At 40.5% G+C, this 25720-nt stretch overlaps 1 protein-coding gene across 1 annotated transcript in view; it reads left to right on the forward strand.

The window, feature by feature from the left end:
• Positions 1 to 25720, forward strand: part of prex2 (phosphatidylinositol-3,4,5-trisphosphate-dependent Rac exchange factor 2) — a 113461-nt gene that overhangs the window by 64285 nt on the left and 23456 nt on the right. Inside the window, exons 23-36 of the mRNA XM_059327167.1 lie at positions 553 to 714; positions 4171 to 4393; positions 4499 to 4706; positions 9471 to 9650; positions 9814 to 9908; positions 11142 to 11224; positions 12011 to 12101; positions 14316 to 14444; positions 16054 to 16095; positions 17886 to 17983; positions 18132 to 18278; positions 21799 to 21901; positions 22103 to 22246; positions 22403 to 22517. Of these exons, the coding sequence (XP_059183150.1) occupies positions 553 to 714; positions 4171 to 4393; positions 4499 to 4706; positions 9471 to 9650; positions 9814 to 9908; positions 11142 to 11224; positions 12011 to 12101; positions 14316 to 14444; positions 16054 to 16095; positions 17886 to 17983; positions 18132 to 18278; positions 21799 to 21901; positions 22103 to 22246; positions 22403 to 22517 (1820 nt within the window). The remainder of the gene's footprint in view (positions 1 to 552; positions 715 to 4170; positions 4394 to 4498; positions 4707 to 9470; positions 9651 to 9813; positions 9909 to 11141; positions 11225 to 12010; positions 12102 to 14315; positions 14445 to 16053; positions 16096 to 17885; positions 17984 to 18131; positions 18279 to 21798; positions 21902 to 22102; positions 22247 to 22402; positions 22518 to 25720) is intronic.

Consider the following 25720-nt stretch of genomic DNA (forward strand, 5'->3'; position numbering starts at 1 on the left):
TGCCAAATTCCCTTCGACTATAAGTCGTTTCCCATTCCTCTAAACTGAAAGTAATTTTAGAGTTATTATAAACATCTGTCCCAGATGTCCTTTGAGATCTGTGTGATGTTGAATTTTAATATCGCGATCGCTGTTGGGGCGCATTGGGTTTTCTCGTGCTTCAGTCTCTTCCTGCTGTTACATTTCCTCCCCTGCTTTTCTCTCTCCTCCACTGGGCATCTCATTAAGACAGCTCAGAGATTTGTGTCTCTTTTCCTCCTCATATCTAATCTCTGATCTGGAAAGTCAGAGTCTACATACGTACAGCATATGCATCACAATCTGGGTCCATCTCCACGGATTTATGAATAGCACATGGAAAGATATCAGTTTAACTGCTTGTGAAATGCTGCAGAGGAATCAGCCCTGCAGTCAGATTCTGCTTTGTTTTTTCAATTTAAAGAAAGGCTCGCTCATTTATTTACATCCCATTAGTTGTTCCAGAAGGGTTTTTCTGAGGCATTTGCGTATCAGTTAATCATCCCCGCCTTTGTTTGCCCTTTCTCTGACCAGATCCTGGAGGCGCTGGCGCGTAATGATGACACGCTGGTGCAGATGTGCGGCAGGTTGAGCTCCAGCTGTGATGTGATCCCAGAGGAGCTGCAGGTACGCTTCAGTGCGATGTGTGGAGAGAGGGTGGAGCACATCAACCGGCGCATCACCAACTACAGAAAGGTAACCAAGAGGCCCTTCGTCAGTCTCTCTGCTCTGGAGGATATTTGTCTCCCACATGAACTGCATAAATACATAAACAATCTTGATATTCAATACCACTGACAAAAAAAGATCTTGAGATATATATATATATATATATATTTTTTTTTTTTAAATGAACATTAGAACAATGTACACAATAACATCAATGATAACGTAGTGCAATACAATATAGTGACAGAACTGTAAGGTATGACAGAAGTATATGAATACTAGAGGTAATGCAAAAACCAAAAAAAGACAACAATAGGCTGTCTGATTCTGAGGTAGTATGAAGAAAAAAATACAGTAGAATAAAGTAAAATCAGTGTTTCTTTCTAACGTTATTGACCGGCAGGACTGATGACGTTTGCTGCCTAACTCCCACATTAGCATTAGCTGTTTGACATTAGCTGTTAGCTTAATGACAACTTAAAAGATGGCTAATGTTGTTATCGGCTAATTACTAATAGTTAAACAGAAGGTTAATGTCTGCCGCCTGCCAGGTTAACGTTAGGATAACTGTTTAATACTTCTATGTTGTTGAAATTTCCTCCTAAAGTCCAGGGTGTGGGTCTATCAGATGGTTAGCCAAATTTGTTGTGCTACTTTACTTGGGTGGACAGGTGGTCAGGAAGGCTCTCCTTCAGGTGTGTGTGTGTGTGTGTGTGTGTGTGTGTGTTTAGTATCAATTAGTGTCTGAGTATCTTTTGTTTGGCAACCCTAGTTCCCCACTGGTTCTTGTCTGATTAGAAATAGTAAGAAATCCAGCTGAACCAATTCAACATAGATGCACTGTGATAGAAGCATTAAGTCGACCTCCACTGCACACTGGCTGCGATTGAAAATATTCACCTATACATGTATAAGCGTGGGCAAGTTAGGAATTCCCACTGAAAATGTTGTTAAGAGACACAGATGTCCTTGATGCTTGCTTGTTTTCACACTGCACTGACATCAACACATTAGAGTGCATCAAACCGATGACACACTGCAAACAAGCTAAACACAGTGTCAGTGTCTGAGAGCTCCTGTGCTAAAATGTAATCACTGACCTGAGAGTGAAGAAGAAATATTTATCCAAGAGATCACTGTCTCGCAAACCTGTCACTGACTTTGTGAATATGTCTGCAATATGTAGAATTATTTGGCGCTGTGTTTGTAATTAGGTTACAGCTGGTTGTTGACAGAGCCAAAGTATTTTCATCACTTTTCGTTTGCATGTGTCTATATGCCAAACATCCCGATGTCTGCAAATGTGCGTGAGAGGGTAAAAAGAAAAAGATCTGACTCAACACTAGAGTGGGCCTTGGATTAATTACCAGTCACTTATAAATAGCCATGCACAGCCACAGCCAGGACTTTTGTTGTGTAAGATCCCCTCCTGCACTGGAGCATTCCTTCTCAGACCCCTAGAGAGAAAGGAGGGGGGCGAGAGTGGAAGACTGAGAGAAGCAGCAAGAAATGAGAGAGAGGGAGGATGAAAGATCGAACAGAGAGGGATAAGGAGAGATGTTAACCTGAGGGCTGGAAAAGAGTCCTAAAACCTCTAGAGACAGACAAGAGATGTGGTGAGACTCTTCAGTCTCGAGAGAAGATCAGCTCTTAGTCCATCTGGAGCATATGATCTCGCTCAAAGCAGAAGCTTCATACTCCAGCTATCTGAGATAACCGGGAAGACGTGTTTGGTTTAAGTTCCGCAGCTGACATACACATTATGTTATGCTGATGTTGCTTGACAGACCAAGTTGCTAAAAACCGATCCGGTGGCTTATACCATCTGCTCTTTAACATCCAAGACAGGATGCAGGCCCTGTGATGGAGGGTTCAAGGAAAGTGCAAGCAAATGTTGCAGAGAAAAAAATGTGCTTGTGATATTCTGTATCAGCTCTGTTGGATCCAAGCAGTCCTTCTGGCTCCCTGTGTATTGTGTTTTACATGGAGATATTATCACGTGGAAGCTTAGGGAAGTTTTTTCTTGCACAGCAGGGTTTGGGTGGAGTTAGATCTCCTATAGAAGTTCTATAGCATTAAGACACCTGGAAGGATATTGCTTATTTAAAGCTGGGGTATGGTGTTTTCTGGAAAAGGCAAAACAAATGCCATGTTTAAAAATACCTCTCCCATCTGCCCTCACCAGACAAGAATGGGCTTTGTGCGTGCTTCATACACCTGTACCAGTGCTAGTCATTCATTTAAATCAACCCAATCGTGAGTGCCATCCCAATACCAGTGTGTAGAGACAGTTCTTTGGGAATTAGAGCCCTTTTTTGTTTGCAAATTTGTGGGCCTGTAGAACCCTTCGAGTTGACATGCAATTCAAGGCTTTAGTTAGCAACATAAACATGCTTCAATATTGGGAGAGTAAATGTTGCTTATACTTTAGCTTTCTGCTAATTGTAGCTTAGTAGTAAACTGTGCTGCAGGGATGGGAAGTGATGAAAGGGATGAGCATATCTGCATATGTAGAACAGCGAATGACCTGTGATTGGACAAAATCTCATGTCATTGTCTGGATTTTGTAAAGCTAAGAGGAGGTCAAGAAATCTAGTTTTCAACACTGTCTACTGGTTATTATAAATATGTTTGCCAAATGTCACCTCCCCCCAAAAACTGCCTACCCCAGCTTTAACAGTCTTTTTACAGGATGCATGTGCTGTTGACTTATTTAAAAAGGAAATCTACTTTATTGGAACATAATTTTCAGTGGAAAGTATGTTTGCAATTACTGTGAATAAACAGTTCCTCTGCCACAAATTCAAAACATGAACCTACATTCTTCAGTTTGTTGAAGTTGCAAATTAAATCACAGATGATAAAATCATCTCATCATTTAATCTACAACATGATGATATGAGCTGGTATACACCAGTTTCATTCAATTCATGTCCATTTGAGTGATTAAAGGTCACGTTGGAGTCTGGAGTTCTTCACATGTGTGAGCAATGAAGACGTTATGAGTCTGTCTTGGATCTTTGATTTGTGTTAAATATTTGAGCTGCCACATAGAAAAAAAGGAATGTATGAAATGTACAATAATGGTTGTTTATGCTTTTCTTCTGGTGCCAGCTGTCATATATGTAAAAGAAAACAGTACATTTAGTTGACAGATATTCTCTGGCGTGTTTCACATGGAGCCTTTTATTCTTGTGCTGGTGAGGTAAACATCTGCTGTTCTGTATAATGCTGAGATTCTGACTTTTGAGGCCTGCCAGTTCTAAAATTGTCATTTCAATTCCTTTTCTCCACGTTTGATTACTATTGATTATACACCCACCAGCAAATAGTATCATAGAATGGCATTCTCTGCAGTAAGTGCTATTGTAGTGCAAAATATCGACCCATATTTCATAAATTATCTTTTCACTTTGGCAACCACATTAAAGAAAACATATTTTATGTTCCCTTAACCATGTATCTTTTTCTTCTGTGTGACAGTTTGCTCGGGTACTGAAGAACAGAGCGTGGCCCACCTTTAAGCAGGCTAAAGCCAAGGTATCCCCCCTCCATAGCAGCGACTTCTGCCCCACAAACTGTCATATAAACGTGATGGAGGTGTCCTACCCAAAGACCACCACCTCTCTGGGTAGTGCCTTTGGTGTGCAGCTGGACAACAGGAAGAGCACGCTGGAGAAGGGAGGGCGCAGCAGTGCTGAGCAGGGTGAGTAATCAACACCTGCACTGCGGAAACATGCATATTCATCAGAATCTGCTTAAAAATTTCCGACTTCTTACTTTTTTCCCTGTCATATTTGTGTTTCCTTAGGTAAGCTAAACCCCATGGTTAATGTGCAGCATACTATCACCACTATGGCTGCACCGTCGGGTCACAGCCTGGGCAGGACAGAGGGCCACGGCCTTCGCTTCCTGCTCAGAGAGGAAGACCTGCTCACCCTGGATGCTTACCAGAAACTCCTTTACAAACTCACCATGGTTGTCAAAGAGATGGAGACACACGGAGCCCATATTCATGAGTGAGTGGCTACATACAAACAGTTTATACAACATCTGTCACAGACTGGTCTGCCCTCAAAAACGACAATATAGGGCGTTTGTACAGGCACCAAAGTAAAACTCATATTTAAGTTTTTCTTACATACTTTTCTCTTCTGTCATCTTGCTGACGTAGTAGTAATGACTGATGGCGATGCAGAGTTTCTGACTTCCACCTAGGACAACAGGGTTCGTGTCCCATGTGTTGAAAACAGAAGTAAACTACTTTTATGTATGGTCTGTTTTACAGAACTACTGTGGCTCACAGTTTGTGAGTCATGTTTTTTTTATGTAACTTATGTAACTTGTGTATCTTATGTGGCCCACGTCACCCACATACCTACTTCACTACTGGCCTTTACATACATTTATTTACTTTTTAAACTGTCTGTTATAACAACTTACTGGGATGTTTTTTCCCTAAACCTAGATCAGTGCTTTTGTAGCCTAAATTCACCCTGGATGCTCACCAGAAACTCCTTTACAAACAGAAATTGAAGCCTTTTTCACAACTGCGAACTGTAATTGTGTGTATAACGACGTGTGCGGTAATTTTAGAACGATCTGTACCGCGAGCCGCAAAACGCTGATATGGGTCATTTTGCCAACGCTCACATCTGTCGTTGTTGGTATTGGATTGAAGCGGTTTATTCTGTCGTGTGCGTTGGAGATCTTGTTGGGATGTAGAGATTGAAGTGGTTAAATGAGTATGCAAACATAAACATAAACACACAAATAAGCAGCACATGTTTACTTGTTTTCATGTACACAACTCCCAGCAAATCATTCCCATGTGACTCAATGTTGTATTTCATTAAGTTTGAATTTGATATAATTTTATTTGAACATATTTCCCACAAATTGCAAAACAAAGGGTGAAATTGATATTTTTTTGAAACCCTTCAAATCACTTTTTGTTTATGATGGAAAAAGATACCCTCCTGCTGATTCCATTCCACTTGATTTGAAATGTCCTTTGAAACCAGATTGCCTCATATAACACTCAATAACATGTAACTTTAGCAGTCTGCTTGGTCAATGTGCTGCATCTGGCACTTGGCGGGCATACATTTTGGTCATTACTCTAGCACCTGTGTGTGTGTGTGTGTGTGTGTGTGTGTGTGTGTGTGTGTGTGTGTGTGTTTGTGTGTGTGTAAGAGAGAAGCAGAAGGAAGGGGAAAAGCAGAAACCTCAAGTCAGTTTGGTGGTTTTGTCGACCTTATGTCTGCACAATTTGTGCACAAAGGTATGCCCATGCTTCATTTCTGCTCAGGATTTTAAACCTGATATAGTGTGTGTGTGTGTGTGTGTGTGTGTGTGTGTGTGTGTGTGTGTGTGTGTATATGTGTGTGTGTGTGTGTGTGTGTGTGTTAGATCAGTGTTTCCTGGCTGGGCTCTCTGTTCAGCACGGTCGCCGGGTTCATTGTTTGGAGGCACACGAGGCTACGGAAAGGAAATGGGAAACACTGCTCCAGTTCTACTTCCCCCACCCCCAAACAGGAAATACAATCTCAATGACGTAAAGGGTGTGTCATTAAGCCAGGTGCCCTCTGGAAATGCCATTCACCAACAATGGACCACTGATATATGCATGCACTGTAAACAGAAAAACACAAGCACACATACACACACTTACTCATGTGTTTAAAGCGTCTAAAATCGTCACAGCACCTCTTTCTGAATACGACTTCTTTAAAAAAACAACAGCTTTACCAGATTTCCCCCTACAGTAGTTGGTAATTATTAGTTGGACAGCTGACTTGTGTGTTATGAATCTTTAGATGATCATTAGATTGATTCAGTCATTAGAAGTCTCCTCAGCCAAGGCAGCAGCATTCAGAGAATGACATTAAAAGTCGCTAGATGGAGCGGAGCTGTCACCTCGCCGTGCTAATAATGAGTCGAGTCCACAGCAGGGCTCTTAATGACCGAGTCTGGACAAATTTTGTCATGCTGCTGTCAGCGCCAATTAGTGGAGTTGTATCCACGTGCATTCAAACGGTCTGAGACACGGCTAGTGAGGGGATAATGACCTTTACCATCCGCTATCTGTTTAACCATGCAGTCGTACACACACATGCACACTTTAGGAGCTTGTTAAGAGTGGGCTGTGGGGGTGGTGAGTGTGAGTGTTTCACAGGAGTGGAACTAATATGGGTTGTGTTGCTTGTAGCTGCAGTCTGGAGGCATTTTTCTGACCTCTGTGGGTGTGTGCAACCCTCTTGAGTGCTTCATTAGGTTAGTTTGAATATTAACCTGTTCGTTGTCTGGTCCAGGGTCACTTCACTCCCTACCGTTTCTCTCCTGATTTCTCTCTCTGTGTCTCTTTGTCTTGTCTCTTCCCTCTATATCATGCTTTCTGCACACCCGTCTGCACACATAGGCGCAGACGTTCTTCACTGTCTTTATCTCTTTCTCTTTCTGCACTGGGTGTGACTAAGTTTGACAGCACAACTCCATAATGATGTAATAATGAACCGAAGTGGCCACATTTTTGAAGTATCTTTTGTGCGTGATGTTAACCCCCATGTTCCCAACCCCAAAGTTGAGAGGAAGTATACAGTACATTCAGCAGAGATTAGAAATTTCCTCAAGTAATTTAGGAAAGGAAAACAACTGGACATAGAATGATGTTACATAATTTCTTGGCTGATTCACGAGGAATCCATTTTGAGGCAGGAACTTGGGAACCTTTGTCTCGGGGGGCCACAGACGAGGGGTCACAGCTGTGTGAGGACGTGCCCTGTGGCGGGCTATATATCAGGACCTCCTCCCTTCCTGGACTCACTTTCCTCTTCCATTTTAACATATGATTAGCCTATTCCATATGCATCATAAGAGAGGACATATCATCCATGTCTTTTTTTCTGTCATATAATATTACAACGTGTGTAAAAGTAATCCCTGTGAGCAAATACCTCACGTTTTGAATGATCCGTTTCCAACAAATTTTTCTGCTCCACTTGAGTTGACATCAGCTCGCGACGGATTCAACTACTCCAGGTTATGTTACTGTTTACATTACATACACTGCTACATGGGAAGGGAAATCTGTAATCTTAATTGCCAATGCTTTTATTTCTCCCCAATTTCACATTCCTGCTGTTCAGTTATGTAGTTATTGGTTTACAAGCTTTTATTGTGGATTTTTCACTGCAGAAAGCGCTGCTACACCACACTACAGTCATTCTTCCAGCTGCAATGACGGGCGGTGCAAAGACACCAAGACCACAAATGCAGAAGACCCTAAAACTTTCCCCAAAAGGTCTTTTTCAGGAGGGGGCCTAAAGAGACAGGCTCCAAAACGGAGCATCTCAGACAGAGGGTGAATAGATGTGAAGTGTGAGAAAAAGGAAGAATATTTTGAACATGAAAGCATCTAATTATGTTCTAGTAGAAAACCAAAATACAGTTATGAAACTGTAAATGAGCGCAATTGGTCCCCTTTATTGCGACTGCAGCAGCTGTTTCAGAGCTATAGGGTCCTTTGACTTATTTACCTCAGCATGCATCAAAGTATGCAAATATCCTATCAAGAAGCTGCCTGACGTGGAGCTTTGTTATGCAAATGCACTTATAGGTGATTGATGTCTAATGGTTTAATGTGTCGAAGTGGGTTAAAGAGCTTCCTGTGAGAGATTAAGAGATCTTTCTGATTGCTTGCAATAAGCAGTGGTGTACTTTGGCCTACTCTTCGTGTTTTTTCCCCTCTTCCTCTCCCCTTTCTCTGATCCAGTCATTGTTATTCTCCGTTGCTCCCTCTGATAGTTTGCGCTCCAAAGGCCCCAAACTGCGCTCACTTCTTTATTAACTGATAGCCAATCACAGAGCCTGGAGAGCTTCTCCATGGCGATGGAATGCCACTCCGCTTTAGAGGGGCATTGTGGTAGCTCCTGGAGTGGACCATAATGAGGGCATCTCTGTGGCCTAGTCAGCCCAGTGAATGGGTAGAAAGGGGGTCAATGGAGAGAGAGGAATGAGGGGAAAGGAGAGGTGTTTAAAATCATAAAGAGGCATAAAAATCTGAGGTGCACTTGGGTAGCACGGGGGAGACAGGTTGTTTGTTTCACGTAGCTCTGAGTGGCCTCAAGCAGCCCCTCCCCGCTGCCTCCACTTTGAAACCATGTTATGACACAATGGAAAATGTAAGCGGACACAAATTAAAATGAGGCTGAAATGTAAACAGACATCGCGTGTCAGAGTGTGTGCGTGGGGAAAGATTAAAACAGAAAAAAAGTCCAAGCCTAGCATTTATTGGAATATGGCTTTAAATGCCAACATGTGTTTCTGCAACTGTGAAAATATTCCGGTCAGCCTCTTCCTGCTCTCCTGATAGCCGTCTGATAGAATACAGGCCGGCTGAAAGAGAGAGAGAGGAGCTGATCTTTGCAGTAGAGTTGCAGCGTGTTGACACAGCTGTACTCTTCTACATGTTTGAACCTATTAATACGACGTGGATCCCTGACCATCTGAAGCTGTTGTGCGGAAGCCAAGCACAAACAGGTTGAGGTTTTGTTTGGCGCACTCCGTCAGCTGTTGGAGCTGGTGCACATGTACGGTTCATACATACTGTACATACTGTATTTACAGTTCAATATGTCACATGTAACAGCTTCCAGCGTAGCATTAGTGTGATCAAAGAAGCTGTTTTTATCCCGCTGTCTCAAATGTCATAGCTGTTTTGAGTAATCCCTCTTCTTTCTTTGCACTGTTTTTTTTCCTTCCTCCTTTTTTCTTTCTATCAGCCTCTTATCCTCCATCACCCACCCTCCAGCGTCAGAGGCTAGGACCCCAGAAAGCTACATAACGGCAGAGAATGAGGGGGAGAAAGGGGAGCGGAATGGGAAGAAAGTGTGTTTTAACGTGACAGGGGACGAGCAGGAGGACTCAGGACACGACACAATCAGCAACAGAGACTCATACAGGTAAAAACTAAGTGCAATGCGGTTACACAAGAGGTACATATTAACATTATATCTAATATTAGCATACCATATTGTTGTGACTATAACTTAGTTGAATTAGTGCATGTACTTTAGTAGTTAAGTATATTTTCTCCTTAACATTTATTCCCCTTTTTCTTCTCAGTGACTGTAACAGCAACAGGAACTCTATTGCCTCCTTCACCAGTATCTGCAGCAGCCACTGCAGCTCCTACGTTCACAGTGATGAGATGGACTCAGGTACACAAATACAACGCAGCGTTACTAAGCATTATTCTCCACCACACATCATATATTATTAAACATATTAGATAGAAATAACTAATAGTAGTTTACCCTCTGAACCCCACAACCTACTTGCAGGTTTTAAAGGCAAGATCTCTTTAGAAAAAATCATCAAATTAAAGCATTTATCATGAACAGAAACTGTAAAAAAAAAAAAATTATTCCTCAGATTTTCACATTTACAATGATCCTTGAACAAATTATTTTTGACAAAGAATTTTGTCATGGAAAATAACCAAATTTAAGCTTAAAAATAGTGATATTTCATCAAATGCTGCTTATTCTACATGTCTCATTTAAACTGTAAAACCATTAAATTCCACCCTTTCTTAGCACAACTGGGAAGCCATGAATGACTTGGCTGAGACCAACAGTCACGTTACAAAAATTCAGTAAAACTCTGACTGAATTGCAGGCTGTTGTAGGTTGAGGTTGTGTGTACAGGTTGTACAATTATAAATAGTTTAATGTGTATGGCATGGCATCATTTATTCCCTAATATTGGTCACACTTGTAAAATCAAATATTGTAGATATACATTCCATTTTATACAAATGTTTGTACAAATCTGTGCTAAATGGCATAATAACTGTGTTATAGTGCACACATACATTTTAGATTGAAAAACGAGTCCACAGTAAGTAAAACAAGTAAAATGACAACCTGGAACTGCTTGGGGTTCAGAGGGTTCATATTGTCATTAATTCATTGTGTATTATGTATATGGCCATATTCAATAAGAAAAAAAAATGTCCATCTGAGTGTCGTGATCCATAGCCCCAAACATCCACAAAATATGATTACAATCTAACTGCATGATTGCACCTTCTAGAAGAAGAACTTGAAGTTGAATCTAATTGGATGTGACAGGTATTTGGCCACACATCTCAGCTGGATTTGTCATTAACATCACACACAGCTGTGTATCCTGTCAAATATCCTTCCCCTCTGTCTCTTAGGATGTCTCTGTCACACAGCCATACTCACACATTGCAGCTAGCTTTTTTTTCTTTATCATAAAAGCTGAGAACATGTACTGTGCACTTAAAAGACATCCAATAGAGAGACATATATACTGGATTTTACATCATAAATGTTGATGCAGTAAGACAACACAGTTAAAATGCATGTGTTTAAAACACTACATTGGTGGAATAATGCTGATAAGTCGTGTCAACACCTCTGCAGGAGATGAGATGCCCTCCAGTGTGTGGCTGTCCCATGATAAGCAGAAGAAACTTCACAGCTTTCTGGAGCATCTGTTTAGCCAGGTGAGTCAGCGAAACATCTGTGCAGATGTGACTGGTGTAAATTATTAGTGGAGAGTTTAAGAAACTCTCACTATCCGCTGTTCTCCTCCCTGAACTTTTGATATATGCAGTTTTATTCGCAGATAAACATTCGTTGTAAATCTTAAAAAAATTATATTGATCTCTTAAAGAATAGATTTACCTTTTTTGTTATTTTGTTAAGGTGAAAGGTCAATTATTGTGTGGTCTAATCATATAGACTGCAGATGGCAACCTTTTCAAATCTAAAACAATCATCATATTTCTTGTACGACGTAGTGTTTTTAAAGGGCAAATATTTATTTAGACTTTTATGTACGGAGAACAGGACTTGTGTTTGTTTTTTTGTGCTCAGGAAGTGAAAATCGTGACAGCCTTAATCTGACCTATGACCTTTCCGAGACCCTTGGAGCAAAGGTTGACCATATCTGATCGTGCATGCACCATCCATGAGACATTTTCTGAGGATATCTCCATCGGCAGTGGAAAAGCATTAAAAAAAAAACGAGCTGTCTCTGCACTTTTGTGCCGCTTCCTGTCATTTATTTTATTGTAGAGCAGTTTCCCCAACTTTGTTTACACACTGCATAGCAAATTGTATTCGTTGGGGCTCTGTGGGATTGTGAGTTACACAGAGAGCGAGAGACGCAGGTGTTGGTTGTGTTTGGGCAGCATTTTTTTTCGCTCCCCTGCACATACTTTTGATCTCGGCTCGACGGGAAACTGTATCATGTAAGTGCACCAGCTTGACCCTTGTGCTTTCTTCAGGTGGACTCAATCACCAGCATGCTGAGAGGAGCAGTGGTGGCTCGGGCGTTCGAGCAGACCAAGTGTTTCACACCTGGAAGAGGATTACAAGGTAAAGTGATGTGCTCCTGGCTCTGAAACACTGATCTCCCAGCGTCTCGTAACACAGTCATCAAACCATTAGAGCGAGAAATGCAAAAGTTAGTCTTTGTGTTTTGTTTTCCTCACTCTCTGATGCAGCAGTACACATTTTCTGTGAGGAATGTTTTCTTTATGGTGTAGCTCTGTTTCCTGGGCCTCGCTGGGCTGCACAGTGGGCCTGCAAGAAGAAAGATAATATTGGAGAAACTCCCAACCAGCACCGATACTGAGAGAAAACAGAACACATGCTGAAAATGTCGCAGCCGCCTGCGCATAGGGGCTGCAACTTCCTGTTGTGTAATGTCTGCGTGTGTGTGTGTGTGCACAGATGTGATTGTATAGACATGGGGAAAGTATTGTAGGTGGATTCCAGCTCAAGAAAAAAAAAATCCCATCCATTTTCCGTGCTCTTTTTTTTCTCTTCTTTTCCCCTTCAGCTATCCCAGTGCCCTTCAGTCTCAAGCACTTTATAGTGTTGAAACAGCACCACTTAGTTGCATACTCATCTCCACTTTGCGGTTATTGTAGCGCTCCTTACCAGTCAATGGAAAATGTGACCCTGTTCCAGCTCTTGTGCTTGTGTGTTATCTGATCATTTAGTTTTTACTATGTGTTTATTTGCCACCTTACCTCCTCCCGGCCCTGGTGTTTAACCCACACTGTCTATTGTTACTTTTTATCTCTCGCAGGAAAATGTAGGAAATGTTACTGGAAGGGGCTAAATTTGTCCTTATCATTTCCCACTACAAATATAAACAAGCTTACGATGCCCTTTCATGATCTGTGGAACTCGGATGACTCAACCCTTTCTCAAGATTAGATTAGAAGAAAGCTACGCTCAAATGCAACAATTCTTCTTTTTTCTTTCTGTAAGCGGTGCACGCATTGTACCCAAAAATGATAACTGTATGTTTTGCATCCTGGTGGTATTTTTTGTGCTTTGTAAGGCTTTAATAAGCTCTGACATGAAAAAACTTTCCATGAACGTGACTTTAATGGAGTGTGATGCGCACTAAAAGCAGAGGAGCTGGTTATTCAGTTATTCTGTATGTTTTAATAAGTGAAGCTTCCAAATAGCCTGACCCAATTGGCACACACACTCCCCCTCTGATCTCAGGCTGTCTTCAAGTGAGCGCTGATATGCTTGAACTGAAAATAGGTCTGCATGTGTTTGGTGTGTTTGTATGTATGTGTGTGTGCGTAAATGCCCTCAGGAGGGATGTGAAGGCCTTGATCAGGGCTGATCCATCTCCACTCCACTAATGTGCGTGGTTGATAACAGTGCAAATAGGATTATCTAACAAGTGGAGCATTCCTGCATCTGATCTCTCACTCTCTCCGTCGCCCTCAGACACACACACACACACACACACACACACACACACACACAAACCCCTCCTTCAAGCCTTTCGTTAAACATCCACCATACTATCATACTACCGTCTCCAAAGTAAACTTTATTACACGTCTTTCTGTATAGTTTCAAGAGGGGTTAGACCAAATTGACAGACTTTAACACTGTAAAGACAAGAAGGATTAGAACTGTAGGCGGTCTAAAACTGGTGGTCTGTGGGATACACTCATAAAATAAGAGGAATTTTCAGGGTTCTGGGTTTGTCCGACCTATCATTTTTATCATTTCAGTCATGGAGACATGGAGAGTAGGAGGTCAATGTGTGAGGAAAACTGAGGATGGAAATTGAATAATGCATATAAACAGTTTGAGAGGGAGTGAAAAAAGAAGAGTGTGTTTCCAATTTATTGAAGTCTGTCATATTTTTCATTGTCTTTTTTACTGTCGACTGAATGATCAATCTACTATAGACTATCTACTAAACAATGTAAGCGTGTTGTACTTCTAAAGGGTCTGATTTGCTCTAAATGCTTCAGCAAAGTAGCGGAAATTTTATGATGCCAATTAACATCTGTGAAGAGAGCTGACTTAAGAGTTGGGGAGACGGGAGAAGACAGAGAGAAGCATTGTGAAGATGATGATGATTAGAGAAGATGGATCAGAGCAGGAATGGAATAATAAGATCTTTCTTTCTTTCTTCACTATTAAATAATGCAAGAGATGGACAAAAGGCAGTTTGTCATATGAATCCACTTTCCCAGTTGACGCATACAGCCTCAGCTAGGCCTATGTTAATTATCTGTCTGTCTGTGTGGGGTTTTTTGTCTTCAGAGTTTCAGCAGGAGATGGAGCCCAAAGTGAACTGCACCAAAAAGCTGCGTCTCCATGTCAAGCAGGATCCCTGGAACCTTCCCAGCAGCGTTCAGACCCTCACACAAACCATTGCTAAATATGTCGAGGGTGAGTTTGTGCCAAAAAGCAACTTCCGGGTCTCAAAAGTAAGGCAAATTATTTAAACCTGCATTCTTTCTAATGGCCAGCAGGGGGCTACTCCACTGGCTGCAAAAAGAAATTATATAAAAAAAGGGACCTACTTGTCACTTGATTTATTACCTCAGTAAACATTTTCTGAAAAAGTTTTTGGTCTCAATCAATAGTTTCACGTCTTCTTCAATGCAGCATAATATTTATTTTGTAAATGATGGTCCCAATTAGAGTAAAATAGACGCACTCACTCAAATAAAGCACTCACTATCATGGTGACCTGTTAAACAGGATAGAGCCATAGCAATGTGTGTACATTTAAATAGCCGTGAACTTGTTTATGGGGTGTTGTTCATGTTTTCTTTACCCTTTTAGTGTATTTTCAGTTATGAAAGTTATTTGTAACATTTCGGTCACTTAAAAATATCTGGTTTTACCTAAAGACACTTTAAGTAGTCAGCTGTTAAGCGCTAGCATTTAGCCTCCTCCTCCCTTGCTCCTTCTGGCTCCAAAAAAACCAAGATGACAGCGGACAAAATGCCAAACCCAAGGCTTCAAAACCCTAGTCCACAAACCACTGGGTGAGGTCACAGTGACTACATCCACTTCTTTTATACAGTCCATGGTATGTACCTGAACTGTTCCTCACACACACAGACACACACACACACACACACACACACACACTCTTATTTCTGTCCTTGCAGAGTTTGGGGCCTGAGGTTTGTGCACACACAGCCATATATTATATTTGTCATGAAAAAGAATCCCAGGCTTTAGAGGTAATGTACATTAAATTGGCCAATTCTCCAATGCGCCTCATCATATTTATTGGATGCAATAATAGCCCCTGTTGCAGTTGTGTGGGTACAGGCAGTCCCAGACCGCTTAATGCTCTCTCTTAAACATTAAAACCTAAAACCATCCTGGGATACATAAATCGGGGCCACAGAGTTGGAGCTGAAAACCAGCAAGTTAAACAATCAAAGCGAGATTCCCTTGATTCAGTTCAGTGTCATTTATTCCCGACGGGGATTGTGTGGTTTTGTGTTTGTTAGCACACAGATTGAACACACATATGTACACACAGACACACCCCAGGCAAACACACTGAGCTACAAACACACAGACCCACGGCTCGGCCACATGACACTCCTGGGAAAGGTGAGCTGGCGGTCACAACCGAGAGAGTACAAATAAGCAAAGTTAATATTAATGTGCTTGGCCTGTGTACACCACTTTTTTTTTTCTTCCTCTCTCCATGATGCCTGTTCCATGCAGTGCAGCGTCCTGCCAAGCTTCCCGCGGCTCTGATATGACTATAAACAAATGCGGATTTATGTTATTATCTTTGCCTGTGGCTGGTTTTTATGATGCTGTGTTTTTTCTTTCCTTATATGTGAAGATAAACAGCTGGGGAGCTGGGATGGAGCAGGAGAGTTATACAGCATTGGCCTATTTATGACTTTAAGGGGTTGAGTTTATTGTATAGGTCATACTATTGCAGTCGAGGAGATAGGCTCTTTGGGAGTTGATATAAGGTTGTTCACTGCCTCACCGGATTGCTTTCATTTGTTTTTTTCAGAGGTGAAGACACGGCTGCTCTTGGTCTTACTACAATATACAGGTTTGTCTCATGCTGCTACAGAATATAGTACTATAACTTTAAATGTCAGTGCACATATATATAAATAAATAAAAACAACCGCTTTAAAGACGTAGCATCCTGTGCAACTGTGAGCTCGGTTCAAATAACAGTAAAGAAAGAAACAACAGGAGGAAAAGATGAAGAGAACAACAAGGAATGGGAATCAGAAACACACAGTCAAACAAACAAACAAACACAGATAGAAACACAACGAGTTGAGTAGCAAATATTATATAATATACATTTCTTTTACTGAAAAATGGGACAGTAACCCTTAATTCCAGCCTAATTTTTGTAACCTATGTATTGCTACCATTCTGCTGAACATATACTGTTCCGTAACTTTATTCTTTGTATTTATTCCTTATTATTATTTATTTTAACAGTGTTTTTATTATTATTTTTTGGATAAATGGAGTCTTATTATTCTTCTGTTCATCAAACAAAAAGCAAAAAAAGAACTGAAAAAACACTTCCACAGCAATAATGAATACTATGGATGACAATCTAATCCATATTTTTTTAACTAATGTGATTTATTATCAAGATTACCACATTAATCACATACAATGTACGTTTCTAGGCAAGAAATCTCATCCAACATTTGAGTGATTAGCAATCAAAGTTATAGGGAGCGAAAAAAAACAAGTGTAAAGGGAAAAAAGAGGGAATAGATGTCTTCAAGTATTCTTCTTTTCAGCTGGAAACAAAAATCCTTATTAAGGCTAAAAGCATGGCTAAACTCTGATGCCAACTTCTTGAGAAAGTTGATGAAATGAAGTGTTATGTTCCTTTACATACCTCCAGGAACTCTGAGTTAATGAGGAATAAAGTAGAAAAGGTTTGATTTCTTTCTCCGAGGTTGTGCTGGGATTGGGTAATAGTGTCAGAGAGTTTGAAGTCTCGCCTTATGACACATTATTCATTTCTGAGGGGTTCGTGAACTCATTTTTAACTCAGTGGATTGCTGGACTATTTCAGTGGGGCTGTTTCTCAGGAAATTATGGCAGCTATTATTTTCCACTTGGGCACACCTGTCATTTGCTCTCATTTTTTTCTGATAAAATATTTAATACCCAGTAGATTTAAAAAGAAAAAAATAGAAAGAAAAAGCAGACAAGACTTGAGTCACCTTCCTGACAGTTTGCCACAGCGTAGTCTGACCCTAAAACTCTATTTAATTATTATAACAAACTCCTTCTAACCTTTTTATCTTACCACTTTACACCTCAGTTTTTAATCTTCACGCACTCAATTTTGTACTAACTTCACCCCTTTCTGACCATTCCTCTTACTTTCTTTTACTTTTTTGTACTTTTTAAAGGCACACTATGCAGGAATTGTCCCTGTTTTTAAGCAAAACATTCAAAGTTGGCCCCTCCTCCCACGCTCAACGAGAGTGGAAGCAAACCCCAGGTTCTCGTTTTGGAACGTGTTTTGCCTGCTTGGCTTTTAGCTTTGCTATAATTGCTCCTTTTTCTTAAAAAATAAAAAAACCTACTCCGCTGCTATGTTCGTAGCTTCATGCCCAAAGGGTGACACGCTGAAACCTCCTGAACACAGCAAAATAAAAATAAAATACGTAAAGAGGGCAGGGTCTCTGCAGATACAGACACCAATGCACACTTCAAAAAGTGATGATTGAGAGGGTTTATTTTTGTATAAATCTATACATTGTTTTTTTTGTTTTGTTTTTAGGAAAATCCTGCATAGTATACCTTCAACATGGCTTTCCTTTGAACCTCATATCTTTTTTGTTGCCCCCCTAGACTCAGAGATCCAGCTGCGTCGAGATATGGTGTTCTGTCAGTCTCTAGTTGCAGCTGTGTGTGCCTTCTCAGAGCACCTACTGGCCGTCCTCAACCAGGTAAATTATACATGTTTGTTTTGTTTGGAATCGGAAATTGAAAATATACTTCCAGACAGGAACCACTGATTTGATAAGAAACACAGTAAGCAGCAGCAAAACATTTTTGTGTGAGTCTCTGTCTCAGTTTTTTTGTGTCCACTCTCAGTTCCACAATGTAGGCAGAGAGTCAGACCAGGACAGCTCGGACCCCCAGGACCTTCAGGAGGCCCAGGAAGCCAGCCGCCGCTGGCTAGAGCAGATCGCCAGCGCTGGGCTGCTCTTCCACTTCCAGTCCCTCCTCTCCCCCAATCTGGTGAGCACCAGCCCAGCCTCAGCTCTGTTAATCTGCTTTAACCAACACTCTAAAAACAGGACTTGATGTCTGTATGCAGCCATATGGGTTTGTTGCAAACTGGCCATTCTTTTAGTTGTATACAGGTTTAAAAAAAATAACTAAAATAGTAACTAAACACATGTTTACATTGCAGAGATTTTGGCTTTAACTTACAGGAAATAATGTAAAACCCACACTCTGATATAAAACCACAATACAAGCAGTATACCCAACAATCACAAACACATCATACAAGTCACTGGGTTATAAAAACTTGCAGGACATGAATTATTCACCTTTTTTGTGATGATGAGTTACAGCTAAACCAATGAGATGGTATCTACTATTTTAACATCATCAATCAAGATGCCAGTAACAGGCAGCACAGCGGACACTAAAACAATCACTAAAAATTGCTGAGTTTAATACCCAGCCTGCCCGCAGTGACTGTGTAGGGATGTAGTCCGAATGGTTGAGGAGTGCTGCTGATTCTGCAGAGCCGAATCCCACAGACATAACAGACAGCTTCACTGTCATCTGGATAATTGCTGTTTGGGCTTGCACTGTGTCTGGGGATACTGTGGAACAGCCAACAACCAAAAACACAAGAAATGTTGATATGTTACAAATTCAATAAGAGTTTTCATATGGATGACCTGAATAATAAGCGATTACCATCCTCTGTAAAGTTCAAGTCTGAAAGGGATTAACTTCAATTGATGTATATTCTCTTATATTAGCCATCCACTAGGTAGATACTAAGGTGACTTAACCTCAGTAAATAAAGCTCTGCTCTGACACTTTGAACCTTCTGTACATGGATTTAACAGCCAACATTTCTAAAATTAAATAATTTAATGCAAAACACCACTGAAAGAAGACATATTCAGATCCTTTTTAAGTAAAAGTACTAATACCACACTGTCAGGATACTACACTACAAGTAAAGGTAGCGATGTCCTGTGAGAATCACATATCTCTATAAAGTTTTCATGGTGTCCGATAAAAACAGCTGTTCTAAGCTTTGTGAAGATGCATTTTCCAGTTGATCCAAGATGTTTTTTAAATAGTTTATTTAGATTAATAAAAAGGAGAATTCCCTGAACACATAATGGAACTCTTCATCCTTTAGTTTATCCGAAATATCAAACATCAACACATCTGGAGATACATTGTTTTCACTGGAGAGAAAGGGGATTAAGATGTGTTATCTGCTAAGTAACTAATGCAGCTGATTGAAATGTGATGTGGTGCAGTAGAAGTATAAAGTTGCATAAAAGTAAAAATACTCAAGTAAAGTGGAAGTATTTTAAATTTGTACTCTAGTACTTGAGTTCATGTTTGTCAATTTTGGAAAGGTTTTATTTCAAATGCTCATCTGGATTGTAAAACAACCTTAATGTTGACTTCTGTATATTCATGAGAGTAATTAATCTTTCATCTTATTTTGGAAAAAAAGAAAGCTTTAAACATTCCCAAGCTGGAATATTTTTTGGACTTTGATGTCAGACTACTCTATTCTGCTGCATGAATTGAAGTTAGCACAGTGAAAAGACCAGTTCATTATAAGCAGCCACTGTGGATTTCTAAAATTGAGCTCAGCACACACTGTGACCTCACTGAGATCCATATTAACCTTTCCCGCCAAGATTTTTTTCTAATTTCAAAGCCAACCATATTAGAAAAATTGAAACCCAGGTTTGAGTAGCTGAAGGGCTGCAATATATTCTTTAAAAGCAATTATTTCCGCGGTGTTTCATTTTTGCACTTTGCATCATCAACCACATAGAAAAACATTTTTTTATTGGGATGAGGTATTTAGATTTAGGCTCTATTTCTGTCGTGTTTCTTGGGAATTAGAAACACAGGAAGTGTATTTTGGATGACCGTTTATTTAGGTTAGACGTCTGTGTGGCTTACGTCAGGTCCCCAGAAATCTTTGACGCTTTTGTCTCTCTTTCTCTCTCTCTCTCTCTCTCTCTCTCTCTCTCTCTCTCTCTCTCTCTCTCTCTCACTCACTCACTCACTCTCTGTCTCTCTTTTCTTTTATTTCTCAAGACATTTTCCTTTCAAGTGTCCCTGTGGAAAAAACAGGGTCTCAGTACCTGCGGGTGATTCCAGTGAAATCTCAGCAGCCTCCTTTTTCAGGGCACCACATGAAAGGCAGCATGAGACAAACTGGGGATGCTGTGGGTGTGTGTGTGTGATTGGGTTTTTGTGTGTACTGAATGTGTGTGTCGGTTGGGAGTGTATTTATGTGACGCGCTTTGAGATAAACTTGCCCACACGCGGCAGGCGTCACTTGGCAGGGCAACGGGTACCCCTCTGTCACATGTCGACCCATCTCGAATGTGTCTTTAGAAAAAAAGGGATCTAATCCTCTTTCACCACTGTTCTGTTTATCCCTCTGCATGTGGTGGATGGAGAGAGGCGTAGAGGGAGAGGAGAAAGAGAGGGGGAGAGGTGGGGGCGATGATAGAGGAGTGCAGAGTGTCACAATCCCAAATATTCGAGCTGCTGTCACCGTGGCCACGAGCAGATGTGCTTGTTTGTGTGCGGGGATGCTGAGAGCATGTTTGAAAGAGAAACATGCACACACTCTCAGAGATGTAAACAAACAAGCTAAAGCAAATAGAAAATCAGACGAAAACTTAAGCATGCACAGCACACGCTGTCGTGTATGCAGATGTGCATGTTAGAATCTCGTAGAAGAAAATGACACAATACTGCCTTCTTTGTTGTTGTTTTTCTGAGGAAAGAAAGCACATAAAATACATCTTCATGTGAAAGTAACAAAATACATTTTCCTTAATGTATCCATCATGTCAGTTTGATTTTACTAGATTCTTTTAGGTTTAGATTTTACATACATAAAGTGCTTATTAAGCTTATTCTGGTGCATTTTTGATCAGTGGAAAAACAGTATAAATAGCTAAATTTGGCTCAACCCCCGACCTCCTACAAAATGAAAATACTGAATATATATTTATGCAGTATAGCAATAATGCAATAGAAATATTTACTGTATATAATAATAATATTACACTTTGAAAGGGCATCTCTTCAAATATGTTTCATCAAATAAAGAATATACAGACTTCTGTAATTAAAATGACTCTGGTGGTTGGTACAAGAAAATATATCGCACAAGAAAAACATGTAGTCATGGTGACACACACACACTAAGCCCAGCTCAGGTTAAAAGGAGGGTTTAAAAAGCAATGCAAGAGACAATATAACTTGTTTAACATGGTTATTAGGGATGACTGTTGGGACTTCCTAATCTTTTTTTAACAAGAACCTTTCTCTTTTAAGATGCATGTTATTGATCAGCTCATTACACCACAGCTTGATTGTTTTTCTTCCAGGACTCTGGAGCCACAAAAGGCTTTATATGAATTTCTTCACATCTTATGAGTTTGATGTGTAAAATTTGTAAAATTCTAAATGCTTAATCCACCACTATGCTCTTACTAGTAAGCTATCTTTCTCTTTTCAGACGGATGAGCAAGCCATGCTGGAGGACACTCAGGTGGCTCTGATTGATCTGGAGAAAGTCACATTCTACTTCCAGCAATTTGAAGGAGAGCCGCTGGTGGCCAGTATGTACACTGAGACTCCTAGCTTACATTTGGCTTACATTTTATAGCTATTTTCACATCACAGTTCACAGTGCTTCAGGTCATTGCTTCTACTGCATTTATGTAAAAGGACTCCTCCTCTCCTCTCCTCTCCTCTCCTCTCCTCTCCTCTCCTCTCCTCTCCTCTCCTCTCCTCTCCTCTCCTCTCCTCTCCTCCTGCAGACATGCCCATGTCATACCAGGTGGAGGGCACCCGACAGGCCTTGAAAGTTTCCTTTCACCTTGAGAGTTTCTACTTTTCCCAGCTGCCTCACAGGCTGAAAAATGGAGGAGGCATCAAAATCTACCCTGTGCTCTTCACACAAGGTATAGTGAGCCTGGTTTAGGAAACTTTAAGTCAGCAAGCAGTGCAGGGATGAAAGCGGCTTTATAGATTGTTGAAAACACTGGCAGGTAGATGCAAAGTGTATGCAGCGGCTTTATCATTTTATCTTTCACTCTTTTTGCTTTATCCCTCTCTAGCGCTGGAGAGTATGGAGGGTTACTACTACAGAGACAATGTGTCAGTGGAGGAATACCAGGCTCAAATCAATGCTGCCTCATTGGATAAGGTCAAACAGTACTACAAGAGACTGAGGTATGTTATATTACACGCATACACACAGATATAATATGTGTGATCTAGTTTTGTAGATCAGATATAAATCAAAACGACCTCCCGTTCAGTGGGGCTTGGCACTCAACACCCAGCAGGGACTCAAGGTGATTGGCTGAGAGAAACGCAGCGGGTGCATTTTATGATTGGTTGCGAACACACGCAGCAGGGGCAGCAGTGATTGGATGAGAGAGCGCCCAGCGTGTCACCGGCGCTGATGTAGTGCTTCTGTACAGCTGCTGCACTCCGTTACCTCACACCCCATTGGTTTGCCGCACACCCGAGACCCTCTGTGATTGGCCGGGCGTGGATAATTTAATGAGGTGGAAAGAGAGACGCAGAAACAGACACTACTGGGAGTTGAAACTAAGGGCCTGGCTTTATTTAATCTCCTGAACGTATGAGTGAGTGTCAGACCTATACAGTGTGCTGTCTGCATATCAATGCCGTTTCATATTAGACGCCACCGTGTTTATTTCAGTGGGTGAAAATCACATTTCAAGCAGCTGTGTATAAAGTGATGCGAGTGCCTCTGAATGCACAAGACACATTAAGTATTCATAATGAGAAAGTATTGGAGACTGTGTAATTAAGACAGAAGATGTGGCTTTGACACTGTGTCCTGTATTGGCGTATATTAGGAATGGGAATAATTAATCGATGACCGATTAATGGTCGTTAAGAATTTGGTTGATCATGTGAACATTTTTAATCAATCTGTGTATTTTTTCATTTTAATTGTATGTATGACTGGGTATCATTACTCAATAAACTGAAATATGGCCGAGCATGCAGTACTGCGGCTGTATGTGAATAAGCCAATGAGCTGAGCTGTTGGATAAAGTTAAGATACAGTTAGCAAACTAAAAGTTGCAATAACAATTAAGAGTATTAATTTCAGCAAAACTAGGGTAAAATATCAAACCTTGCTAACATGAATGACTAGGTTTTATTTGATCCACAACTTATTTAAACACAAAACACACTTAAATATGCAAGATTGCTGTGAAAACTGACCTCATGCCTCTTCGGGGGCTAAAACATAAAACATTGAACTCCTTGACGTTATCTTTACAGTATCACCTCACTTGAGTTAGATTTACGATCGACAGGAAGTCTCTTTTTGTCCTTTCTAAATAAAAGCGTCCATTATCAAAACAGGCTTTTGCATAGTACTGTATATATATCTTTTATTTTGCCCATGTATGTTTACTGGAGTATGTATAAAAAACATAGCAATAAATTGATCATTAACGTTATACATGCTCAAGTTGGCAGGTTTCTTCCAAATGTCCATCTCTAGTGTGGATGCAGATCTATAGACACACACCTGATCCTGTTAAAGTCTGCTAATTGGACACTCTGTTATCATAGATCAAAGCCTTCTTTCTGTCTATATCTGAGTTTCTTCTCATATGAAGATTAGACAATATAAACTATACCATCTTGGTTAGTAATTGTCCTCTTGGAAAGCCAGTTTGAAGCCCGGCCAGAGTGCGCTCCCTGATTGAACACATAGGAGGGCGACAGGTCGACACGTCGGCTTCAGCTGAACATCTGCTGCTGATTGTGTGGATAATTAAACAGAGCAGAGCTCACAGCAAAACTTCCTCTTGTTATTTAGGGACAGTCTGCTTTGGGGGGGCTGAATGATTTACAGCTTGAGCAGTCATGTGTCACATCAGCGCCGATCCTCCACAACAAAACATTAATTTACTAGGATTGCTTTCCGCTGAGAGTTTTTAATATGTTCGTAGTGTTTTGCTTGATGAGTGAAAAGAATTTTAAGCATTAATTTCTGTGAGTGTCAGATTTCCCAAAGCACAGCGGTGGAAACCAAATTGTGCTGGGTCATTTAATCTTTTTCGTGCATCGGGCCTTCTATTTCTTTGTGTAATGATATCGTCTGCCAGATCTTCTGGGACTCAGCAACCATTTAATAGAGGAGTATTGTCATTTTGTAGTATCGCATTCACTCTATTGTTTGCAGACTGCAGTCAGGACTTCATGATCAGTCTCTAAAATGTCACTATTCTAATTAAAATACCACAGAGAGACACATACAGAATTAGTGTTAGGTACCTGCAGCATCTTTTAAACACACAATATGTCATTTTCTTCAGCTTCTCCTGGTTAGAATTCCTTCAGTGTTCATCGTTCGAGAGGTTTTTTACCGGGAGCCGAATTTTCCTATTAATGCTTTTCAACAGAGTTGGGAAATCTTAAAGCTGCTGATAATGTTTACTGGGCATGAAGTCCTTCATCAGGCTGAAATATATTGTTAAAACCAGAGGTGTGGACTTGAGTCACATGACTTGGACTCGAGTCAGACTAGAGTTATGAATTTGATGTCTTTTGACTTGAATTGACAAAATGTAAAGAGACTTGCAACTCGACTTGGACTAATAACACCCACACGCGCACAAACACGCATACACACACACACACACACATACACAATATGAGATGACACAAGACAGGACATGACAGAAACTGTATGAAATATGCTGTTGTTATGCACTTTTTTCAAATCTCTGAAGAATGTTCTTGCAAAAAAAAGTTTTGATGAATAAAAACATATTTAAAAAGCATACATGATCCGTGTAAATAGTATTACTCTGTTGTTAAAAGGACTTGAAACTCAAACTGTAGGACTTGGGACTTGACGGCAAAGACTTGAGACTTACATGACTTGGTCCCACCTCTTGTTAAAACTTCCAAGATCTAAAAACTGTATGGTAAAAATGTGGCTTAAAATCGGATAATAAGTTAATTTATGTCAGCTTCTGTCACCAAAAAGCGGATATGACGCTGTTGACAGGTGACCAAATGCACTGGACTGTTACATTGATTAAAAATACAGAGGTTTAAAATTGTTGAAGATATTTAGGATCATTTAAATACACAACTCACCGAAATATAACATATAAGCCTGGTCATTTTAATGTGGAAAAAGTTACATATACTTTTAAATGCAATTATCCTAATAGATTTAAATGTGGTTTAATGATCCAAACCAGCTCTTACTTGAATTCAGCCATGTGGTTGAGAATAGCCTGTGTGTTTGTATCCTCGCATGTGTACTGTACTTTTCAGTTTGACCTGTACAGAAAGAGCCTAATTGAATTGACAGCAGAGGCTCCAGCAGTAACACAGAGCAGATGTGGGCTGACAGGCAAGTGAGT

Source organism: Centropristis striata, chromosome 23 (assembly GCF_030273125.1).
Source record: "Centropristis striata isolate RG_2023a ecotype Rhode Island chromosome 23, C.striata_1.0, whole genome shotgun sequence".
Classification (NCBI taxonomy): Eukaryota; Metazoa; Chordata; class Actinopteri; order Perciformes; family Serranidae; genus Centropristis; species Centropristis striata.